Source organism: Dipodomys spectabilis, unplaced genomic scaffold, assembly GCF_019054845.1.
Source record: "Dipodomys spectabilis isolate Male_0828 unplaced genomic scaffold, ASM1905484v1 ptg000157l, whole genome shotgun sequence".
Classification (NCBI taxonomy): Eukaryota; Metazoa; Chordata; class Mammalia; order Rodentia; family Heteromyidae; genus Dipodomys; species Dipodomys spectabilis.
The window spans coordinates 19,347,441-19,358,541 of record NW_024870834.1 but is presented as its reverse complement, the minus strand read 5'-3'; the positions used below and the strand labels follow the sequence as shown (position 1 = coordinate 19,358,541).

General features: G+C 42.5%; 1 protein-coding gene across 5 annotated transcripts in view; it reads right to left on the bottom strand.

Annotated features, from left to right (window-relative positions):
• Window positions 1-7,271: 7,271 nt before the first annotated feature.
• The window catches only part of Mlh3 (mutL homolog 3), a 42,559-nt gene continuing 38,729 nt past the window's right edge, over window positions 7,272-11,101 (bottom strand). For all 5 annotated transcript variants that reach the window (XM_042692629.1, XM_042692630.1, XM_042692628.1 and 2 more), the window contains 2 exons: window positions 10,594-10,745; window positions 7,272-8,706 (listed from right to left, as the gene is read on the bottom strand). In XM_042692629.1, coding sequence (XP_042548563.1) covers window positions 8,581-8,706; window positions 10,594-10,745 — 278 coding nt within the window. In that variant the 3' untranslated portion in view covers window positions 7,272-8,580. The remainder of the gene's footprint in view (window positions 8,707-10,593; window positions 10,746-11,101) is intronic.

Sequence of the window (11,101 nt, the reverse complement as noted above, 5' to 3'; positions counted from 1 at the left end):
TGTGTTTGTTTATTGTCCAGAGTGTTGGCTGAACAGAAACAGCAGCTGTGGTGCTGTGATTAAGAGGGCAGCGGCAGGAACAAAGTACAGGTGAAAGCATTCAGCTTCCTTTTACGATACATTGGAGATGGTCCCAAAAAACTTCTTAGTAATCTAGGGCATGGTTTCAAGACCTCTGATCATCAGATTTGCCTAGAGACTTAAAAAGTAGTCAACATCTCTGACCAATTGCATCTGATTGGGGTGATGGTTTTCAATGGCAGGAATCTATTTAAAGCTTCCCAGGAAAGGATCCTCCCTCTTAGGTCCTGTTAACAGGATTTATGTAAGCTGTTACAGTGTTTGAAGGTGATTTGAAACCTACACTGCTAGGATATAGTTGTGCACACTAAAATATTGTAGCAATAATGGTATGGCCTAAGTGTTCAGCAGTAGAAGAAAGGTTAAGCATGAGGTTTCCACTGTAAATGTTTCATATGTTTCAATAGGGTTGCTTGAGGGCAGTATCTGGATTGGAAATACTTAAAACATTTTGACTGGCTCACCCAGAATTTAATTTGAATTAGTTACCGTTGGGCTGGGAAGGTAGCTCAGAGCGCTTGCCTTGCATGCGTGAGGCCCCGGGTTCGATTCCTCAGCACCACATAAGCAGAAAAAGCCGGAAGTGGGACTGAGGCTCAAGTGGTAGAGCGCTAGCCTTGAGCTGCAGAGCTGAGGAACAGCGCCCAGGCCCAGAGTTCAGGCCCCACGACCGGATCTCCCCCCCCCCCAAAAAAAAAGAGTTAGTTACCGATTTTTAAAAACTTGGGGATAGCGCATTAAACTTAGATGTCATTCCCAAATGGCAGTTGGTTAACATCAGATCCCATGAGAAACAAATCCTGCAGAAATCTTTAACTCTTATATGCCATTTAACTCATATACCATCTGCCTGTGCCCTTCATTCACACTTTAAAGATTTGTAAAGGAGTCTATATTATATTAAAAGCAATCTGGGGAGGGGCTGGGAAGTTGGCTCAGTGGTAGAGTGCTTGCCTTGCATGCCTGAGGCCCTGGGTTCGATTCTTCAGCACCACATAAGCAAAAAGAAAAAAGCCGGAAGTGGTGCTGTGGCTCAAGTGGTAGAGTGCTAGCCTTGAGCTGAAGAGCTGAGGGACAGCGCCCAGGCCCAGAGTTCAGGCCCCACGACCGGACCCAAAAAACAAAAGCAATCTGGGGAGAAAAAGCAAGCACAAGATGCAAAACAATATACATGCAATATAACCCTTACTTTTTTTTTTTTTTTTTTGGGTCCTGTCGTGGGGCCTGAACTTTGGGCCTTGGGGCTGTCCCTCAGCTCTTCAGCTCAAGGCTAGCACTCTACCAATAACCCTTACTTGTGAAAACAGAACACTATCCATCTACAGGGAAAATGTGTGGAAGAAAAACACTGGCAAACTGGGGGACATCTAATTTTATTTTCTTTTTTGTCAGTTTTGGGACTTGAACTTGGCATGGGTACTGTCCCTAAGCTCTTTAGCTCAAGGCAAGCATTCTAACACTTGAGCCACAGCACTACTTCTGGTTTTCTGGTGGTTAATTGGCAATAAGAATCTCACTTTGCTGCCCAGGCTGGCTTTGAACTGCGATCCTCAGATCTCATCCTCCTGAGTAGCTAGGATTACAGGTGTAAGCCACTGGTGCCTGGCTTTGTTCTTAACTTTATTAGTATTACAGATTTTTGTTTTTTGTTTGCTTGTGCCAGTCCTGGGGCTTGAACTTGGGGCCTGTCTCTGGCCCTGAGCTTTTTTTGGTCAGGCTAGTGCTCTACCACTTGAGCCACAGCTCCACTTCTGGTTTTTAGTGGATAATTGGAGAGGAAAGTCTCAGACTGCCCTTCCCTGGTTAGCTTCAAACCAGATTTCAGCTCTCTGAGTAGCTAGGATTACAGGCATACGTCACTGTCTCCTGGCCAGGTGATGTGAATGATTTTCCGTTTGAGGATCTAGTGGTCCAAATGAAGCAGGAGATCTCCCCTACTCTGATGATTATTACAAAAGCTGTCCGCCCCCGCCCCCCAACCTTTCCAGTAGTATCCTTGAGTGAAGGGAACCTAGGAATCTGCATGTTTAACACATGGACACATCCTGGGGGATTTTGCTCACACTTTGGTTGATACTGATTAGGAATAGGTTATGAAGCAAAGGCCTCTGACAACTACTTGAGAGGCCTGACTTAAGCTTTTCTTTCTGAGGGGGAGAAAGAAGGCAAGACCAAAGAAAATCAGGTACTGTCCTGATCCAAAAGCTGTGTGACCCAGAAGAGCCTGACTCACTCAGGCCCCAGCCTGTCAATTATTTCTTAAAGCATCCAAGGCCCCAAGCTTTCTCAGTGAAGTGGCTTATGGCTGCCAATTACAATCCATTGTCTCCTCTGAAGGCACCAATTCTAACAGCAATTCACTTGGGTACAATCGTGTGGTTTGGAGGAAGAACAGCAGTGAACTGAAGACTTTAAATCTGTTTCTGGCTCCAAAAATGTTTCATGATAATTGTCCTTTGGGCATCTTCGTCTCTAAAATTAGAATCCGAATCCTTCCCAGACGGAGATGGATAGATGAGGGCAGAAGGGTAGAAGCTGTCTTCCTTGGGCCAACTCTTTCATTGCCTAGGACAGAACTGCAGGAATGCATTTTCTTTACTCTTTATGACCTCAAGTAAACCCCGTCAAGCCTTCTCTCCCAGTCCTTTCCCTTTCCTGTTTGAGGGGCAGATGTTGGAGAGAAGCTCAGCTGATCCAGTGTGAAAGGAAAGCCTAGATTCACTACCACCTTCGTTGTGCCCACCTCCCACCCCTGCCTTAGAGACAGACTCAGAAAAAACAACATCCTTGCAGCTTGAAGAGAATGAACAGAAATAGGATTTCATGAATGTGAAACTCTGTGTTTGCCAAATAAGCCAACTTAGATAACAATGCACTTTTTCCCACGGTTTCTATCTTCCAAGTTGGGTGGAGGGCAGGAAAGGCACAGTACTTGGAACTTCAATAAGGAACAGAAATTCTTAATTTAGCCTTTGAAAAATACTCCACCAAGAAAAACTTAAGTGTAAAGTGATACCTTAAAGAAATAAATGCTGGTTACCCACACGGCATAAGTTTTATAGATGCACTTCAAAACCATTTTTCAGAGCACTCTTTGGATTAATGAAGGCTGCCTGTCACTGAACTATTTGGCTGTCTTAAAACTATGTACATCCGAACCGGCTCCCCATGAAAGGCAACAGATAGTGAGATGTAATTATCATGAAGATCCTATATTGTCCTACCTGTCCTTGGAAGGTCCCTTTGTAGACGTGTCCCTTATTGACCAAACTAGTTTGAAATGGGGTTTGGGGTATGGCCTACTTTCCATATATATAGCCTAATATAATAATAATAATTACTACTAGTAATAGTCATCATCCTGGTCATAGTAGTAGTGCTGGAGTTAGAAACCAGGGCTTGTGTATGATAAGACACATACTCTGCCACTGAGTTGTAGCCCTAGCCATTAAATCATTCTTTTATTCACCAAACAGGATATTGTGCAATATCTAAATAATCATTTAATAAAAGCTACACACTGAGTCTTCAGTCTCTGGCTCACTCACACAATAGAGGGCACTACACTTGGAATAGTTGATTGTTGGATGTTTTTAGTAAGCCCTATGCTTAGAAGGATCCTTTCTGTATTTGTTTTTCTGTAGTTCTGGGGTTTGAACTCAGGGCTTTGAGTTTCCTAGGCAGGTGCTCTGCTGCTGAGCCATATCTCCAGCTCAGCATTTTAAAAGGCATGTTATATTTAGAATTAAGACTTGTTAACAGAATACTACTAAGTGGTAGATAAACAAAAACAAGATGTCTTAAAGTCTGTGATATTTTTACAAAATTCTGTAGTTACAAGAGATAATGCAATGTTGAGTAAGCTACTAACAGTAGCAGTAGATAACTCCCAGCTGCCTTTCTTTGGTTTTTTAAAACCATCACTTGCTTTTGAAGTAAACAAAAGCAAGTTGTAAGGCTAAAGTCAAGGCAGCATGCAAAGCCTCACTGCCAGACTGCTGGTCATGCCATGCCAACTCACTGGCTTAGTGGATTCCAACAGTGTCTTTTTTACCTTTAAGACACTGAGATCCTCATAGCTTTGATCAGGCTGCCTTCAGGCAAAGATGTTTGCATGAGATTGGGCCCACTAGCAAATGGGCATGGGGTGAACATGACCCCAGGTTTGAAGAGCAACCAGTAATATGGTAACCTCTTTTTTTTTTTCACATTTTTTTTCCAATACTAATCCTTTTCTGTCACACATACTATTTTACCATTCAGAACAGAGCAAGCCTTAACGTCTGTGGCAATATATTTAGAAGGAACTCACTACCTGTTTATTGAATCAGTGAATCACTAGAGGAGTAGAAAGAAAAACTGTACATTATTTTTTAGTTTCTCAGACTCCTTTCTTTGGCCTCAACTTTTCACTGTGTCACTGTTAATGAAGAATGTCAGCTGAGAAAGGGTAAAAATAGGAATTACAGTAGCAAACAGTTTTCTCTGTGAGCCTGGCTTTTGTTAAAGTTTTTGTTTTTCCTTCTGAGTATTCCAGGCCTTGAATCAAGATTTTTCTACCTCAGCCTCCTGAATACTAGGTTTACACACATGTACCACCCAGAAACTGCACTTCTTCCATTTAAATCTAGTAAGATTCGGATTCCTTCATTCAGATCTTGTGTTTTACCAGCTGGGCGAAGGGATCACTGCTAACTGATGAGCTGCATCTGCTCTCAATTATGTGGCATTTTCCCTCCCTTGACCTTGAACTTTGATCATGAGCCCTTCACTGCTGCCCCTTTCCCTGCTTCCTGGAGCCTCTCTCCATTGCTCTGTTTTAGGATCCTATCTCACTTTGATCCTTCAGCTTTTCTGAAAGGACCTTCCACTGCTATCTGATTTTAACTGTCACAGTAGGACTGTTACCTCCTTCCATCTCACTAAAGTTAGTGGGGTTCAGTAATCCTGCACCTGGAGGAAGATACCAGATTCTACCCTTAGTTTCCTTCCTTTCTTAAAAGCTTAACCTCTTGAATGTAGAGACCATGATATGCACTTTGATTGTTCTTGAAAATGCATGTTCTTGAAAATGGGGCTCTGGGCTGGGAAGGTGGCTCAGTGGTAGAGTGCTTGCCTTGCATGCCTGAGGCCCTGGGTTCGATTCCTCAGCACCACATAAGCAAAAAGAAAAAAGCCGGAAGTGGCGCTGTGGCTCAAGTGGTAGAGCGCTAGCCTTGAGCTGAAGAGCTGAGGGACAGCACCCAGGCCCAGAGTTCAGGCCCCACGACCAGACCAAAAAAAAAAAAGAAAATGGGGCTCTCAAGAATGGCTCATCTCTGATTTTACTCTCAAGATTCTACCAACCAGAATATAGTGAAGGTGAACTTAAGATGAATGAATTCCAAATTAAAAGTACATTATCTGGTTCAGCATGAGGCAATAATGGGGGAAAAGTGTGCCATTTGAAGTCATAAAGTTTTCTAAGAGAGCTTAGTTTTCTAAGCTCTCTTAGCTGTTCGAAAGAAAAGGAAAAAGAAAAGAGGGTCTGGGAATATGTCTTAGTGGTAGAGTACTTGCCTAGCATACATGAAGCCCTGGGTTCGATTCCTCAGTACCACATAAACAGAAAAAGCCAGAAGTGGCACTGTGGCTCAAGTGATAGAGTGCTAGCCTTGTGCAAAAGAAGCTCAGGGACAGTGCCCCAGGCCCTGAGTTCAAGCCCCAGGACTGACCAAAAAAAAAAAAAGAAAAAAGAAAAAAGAAATGGAGCTGAGGCTCAAGGGGTAGAATGCTAGCGTTGAAGAAAAAAAAACTCAGGGAGTATGTCTCAGGCCCTGAGTTCAAGCCCCAGGACTGACCAAAAAAAAAAGAAAAGAAAAGCCAGAAATGGAGCTGAGGCTCAAGGGGTAGAATGCTAGCTTTGAAGAAAAAAAAGCTCAGGGAGTATGTCTCACGCTCTAGAGCCCTCCCCTCTCCCCCTTGCCCCCATTTCCATACACACAGAAAGGATTAAAAAAAAAGTCTGGGCACCAGTGGTCACACCTCTAATCCTAGCTACTCAGGAAGGAGGCTGAGATCTGAGGATCACAGTTCAAAGTCAGCCCGGGCAGGAAAGTCCATGAGACTTATCTCCAATTAACCACCAGAAAACCAGAAGTGGCGTTGTGCTTCAACTGGCAGAGCGCTCACCTTGTGCTTCAAGTGGCAGAGCGCTGGCCTTGAACTGAAGAGATTAGGGACAGTGCTCAGGCCCAGAGTTCAAGCCCCATGACTGACAAAAAAGAAAAATTACTATAACATACCCGGAAAAATAAACATATCTTTGTTCTTATGGTACTAGCATTAGAACAAAATAAAACCCTAGCAGGCAATAAAAGTAATCTATTAGATATTTTTGGCTAATAAATTGTTTTTATGCTGATGCATGCTACTGAGTTTATAAATTATTAACATGGGATAATTATTTCTTATGTTGCTAGCTAGGCTAGCCAGGAAGACATAATTCATGGAGAGCTGTTTCTAATCCTCTACTATTTTCAATAAAAGAGCAGTTGGGTTATAAAAGAGGAATACTTACAAAATTCACCCCATCATCCTAAGAGGAGGTATTGTAACTATTCCACAAATTAGTCTGACCTAAAAGGATTTTTCAAATTCCCCGGAAGGTTGGCTCCCTGCAGCTCCAGGGGAGTGCCCTGTCTGGAGGCTTCACGTCCAAGGCCTTGCAAGTCTCCTGACAGCCGTCTCTGTTCTAAGGTCATGGCTCCAACTTCTGTTAGTATGGATTTGGTAGGAGGAAGTCCATTTTTAGACAGTAGTGACTATTCTTCAGGGTTCTGATTGTATAACTATAAGGTTCCCTTGGAACGTGAGTTCACCCACGCCTTTCCACCCTCCCCCCAAACCTGCCCCAAGGCCTGTGCTCAGGAAGGCAGTACTTTTATTCTGAAGATTCACTCAAGGGCAGCTGGCAAGCAGACTTTCTCCATGTATTTGTTTCTTGTATTTAAAGTTGAAGAAAAGTATTTCACTGATAGCATATAGCCAATTTGAGCAGCCTGGTCAGGAAATAGTACAATAGCAATTCTCATGGCAACTTCTTACTGTGTGGTATTAATGGGATCAGTTGCAGCAAATTACTACCAACTGGGATTTTTTTTCCCTTCTTCTACAGATTAGTATTATTATCATTGTTATTATTATTATTATTTTGCTAGTACCAGAGTTTGAACTACAGGGGCTTTGAGCTTCGCTAGCACTGAGTATCTCTTGAGCCTTGTTTCTAGTCTGTAGTCTCACAGACTGTTCTGCCCCAGCTGGCTTTGAACAAAGATCCTCCAGATATACGCCTGCTGAATCTCTGAATAGCTAAGATTACAGAAATGATCTACTAGTGCCCTCATCCCTTTTATAATTGACTCTTAACCCCAAATCATCTGAAAAGGTCAGGGAAATACAGACTGAAGAGTGGCATAACAAACATTTGCAGGAAGATCAGTTTTGGTCCCAAGTAAAATTATAAGGCCATCACATAGGCATAATGTAATAAAACTAAGATTCAATTGGAAAGGGACCAAAAGAGCCTTTGTTTCCTGGGGGAGGGGTAGAGAATAGTATAGAACATATCTGGTTAGGCTGAAAGGATGAATGCTGCATTTTATAAGATAATTGTTTTTACATAAAGAAGCACTTTGTAAGTACAATTGTTTTCACATATAGAAGCACTTTATAAAACATACAAAGAAATTTTGTGTTTTTTTTTAACAAAAAAGCTCATAGTATTTTTTATCATTTTACTGGTTTAGGATAGGAACATTAATCTCTGTATTTATAAAGCTATAAACTAACAACAACAAAAAGAATAGAACTTCAAATATCTCTGTTCTACCTTTGTCCATGTTTCTCTTTACCAAAACTTTATTTATTTGCTCTATTTTGCTTCCTGAGTGCTGAGATTGCAGATACATCTCACCATACCTGGCTATCAATAGTTTTTAATCCTTAAAATAATTTAAAATTTTAAAGTCCTGTTAAACAAAGATACGAAGGGGTGTTTTTATGGAGAAAAGCCAGGCTGGAAGCCTACAAATGAAACTGTAAAGAAGCGGTGGTGGAAGTGAAGACTGAGGGAAGGAGGGACAAATGGGAAAGGTTGGATTCAAGAAGGAAAGAGACTATGCCTTTGGGGTAAAATCAGCATGATACAATAAGGCAAATTGGGCTGCTGGAAAAACCACAAGAACAGAAACCACACTCCTTAAACCTAAGCCAATCTGCCAATCAACTAAGCAATCATTAAGTTTTATCACTAAGTAAATTCAGAAGGTAGGTGTTCGAAGCAACATCCTGTGTCTGTGGATGCAAAGGGAGGAAGGCGTGAATCCACTGGCTGCTCATCCGAAGGATCACCTGCTCCCGCACTGACGTGGTGATCCAGTGTGGGGCATGGGGCTGACTCCATCAAGGCTGTGCCGCTGCCTGCTGCTCATGCTTCATTCCTCACAGATTAGTCCGTTCTCACGGTGGCTCACAAAGAGGCACAGATTGCTGCGGGCTCTGTCTTGTGTCATCACAGCCTCCTGCTTTCCCAAAACGGTGCCATGCCTGGGCCAGTCTTCGAAGCTTAGCAAGATTAGGTTTTACCTATGGGAAGAAGTTAACTTCAACTAGCATTTTAGGAAATGCCAGGTGGCACAAGATCTCCGAGGTATGGCTCTGCTAATCGGTTTAGATTTCTAATTTCTACTCAGGAAGATTATACAGTTCTTTAGGATTAGTGGGAATGCCAACTACAGAGTCTCATTTCTTCAACAATGGGGACAGGGTTTTTCAGTTTCATGTTATACGAGTTTGAACTCTTTTTCTTGCTTCTCTTTTTCTTTAGTAGCATATATTAATTGTTCACAGGCAATTTCATGGTGATATTTCCACACAAGCAAATAATGTATCTCCAAACATCATTCTCACTCCCTTTGTCCCTCATCCCATTTCCCTTCCTAAAAAATGTCAACAAATTTCATAACTGTATTTTTGTTGTTGTTGTTGGTCATGGGGCCTGAACTCTGGGCCTGGGTGCTGTCCCACAGCTCTTCAGCTCAAGGCTAGCACTCTACCACTTGAGCCACAGCACCACTTAAGCTTTTTCTGCTTATGTGGTGCTGAGGAATTGAGCCCAAGGCCTTATGCGTGAAAGGCAAACACTCTACCACTGAGTCACCTTCCCAGCCCGGTAAGTCTGTTTTTTTTAATATCCAAATAAACTCATCCCATTCGCCGTTTTTGTTAGCCCTTGTCCTCCTACTGGTTCCCAACCATGGATCTGAGTCTTCTCCTCCCTTGCCCTTTCTTTTCCTCTTCTCCCCTTTCCTCTCCTCCCTACACTTGATCTCAGGGCCTACATGCTGTCCCTTAGCTTTTTCGCTCAAAGCTAGTGTTCTATTACTTGAGCCACAGCTCCCCTTCTGGCTTTTTGGTGGTTATGGAGATAAGAGTGTCATAAACTTTCCTGCCTGGGCTGGCTTCGAAGCATGATCCTCAGACTTCAGCCTCCTAAGTAACTAGGATTAAGGTGTAAGCCAATGGTGTCCAGATTTTTCTTTTCTTTTTTTTGAGACAGAGTATCACTGTGTGTATGTTATATCTTGAATATAAATACATATATGTGTGTGTATATTTAGAGAGAGAGGGAGAGAGATATGTATGTGTATATATATATATAGAGAGAGAGAGAGACAGAGAGAGAGAGAGAGGTATGTGTGTGTGTGTGTGTGTGTGTGTGTGTGTGTGTGTTTTCCAGGCTAGCCTGGAACTGGTAGTATTACCTTAGCCTCCTAACGTCTGGTTAACAGGCATGTACCACCACACCTGGCTTAACAAAGAGTTTTATAATCAGTATAATCAACTGCATGAAACAGAATACATTAGTACCTGAAAACTCCTGCCTTTAGCAGGAAATGGTAAACAAAAGATTTGGGGAAGCAGAAACAGAAACATGGACATTATGTTATGTGTTCATGTTCTGTTTCATTTAATATTGTTAACAAGAGGAGAAAATGTCAAACCACTCTGTGCCTTTATTGCATTATCTGCCTCTTTGTTCACTGGCTGAAGAGTAAGGAGGGCCACAGTAGTGGGTGGGATCTCCTAAGCTTGGTTCCTTGCCTGATGACTCTTAGAGACCCCCTAGGGCTAGCTAGCTACCATCACAAGCCACCATTTCCACATGCACTTTTAAGAAACTGGATGGTCAGGTTACATTCTGTGAAAACTGTTTGCTATGTTTCCATATACATGCAGGATATGTAAGTCTGTACATATTAGGCATAAAAATACAAAGCCAACAAATGGATAATCTTGACAGTTTAACGTCTATTTTCAATTTGAACTGGACGAGGTGGTGGGTGCAGCTTTAAATGAAACTTCCAATGCATGTTTTTCAAAATGTTTATATTTGAGAAAAGATTAGCAGGAGCTGGAAAAGAAAGAAGAAATACACCTTGGCCCATCCTGTTCTAGTAGTCGCCAGCGTACCTGTTTTTCCTGCTCCAAGTGGTCCAGGTCAGCTAACGGCAGCATGGAAGGTCTCCCATGAGCACACTGGAATGGCAGCTGACATGAGGACAAAGCTTCAATAAGGCGAAAGCTCTCCTCTAGACTCAGGGCATCATTAAACTTAATGGCTCCTAAATGAAGAAACCGGAAGGCTATGATGCACACAGTGGGAAACCATTGCTGACCTGGTTTTCGAAAAAGTAATGTGTTTCCTGTTTATCACATTCCCTACACCAAAGATCTCTCGTTGCTCTGGTATCCTCCACATCAGATCTACACATTGTCTGAAATTCGGAGCTTCTGTTCTTATACCTACAGTCCTAGTACTCTTTGCTGAAACTCCAGGAAGGAACTAATCTCATTTTTTTTTCTTTATTGAAGGTTTTGGGCTTTTCTTTTCCGGTCCTGGGGCTTGAACTCTGGGCCTGGGCACTGTCCCTCAGCTCTTCAGCTCAAGGTGAGTCTCTACCACTTGAGCCACAGCACT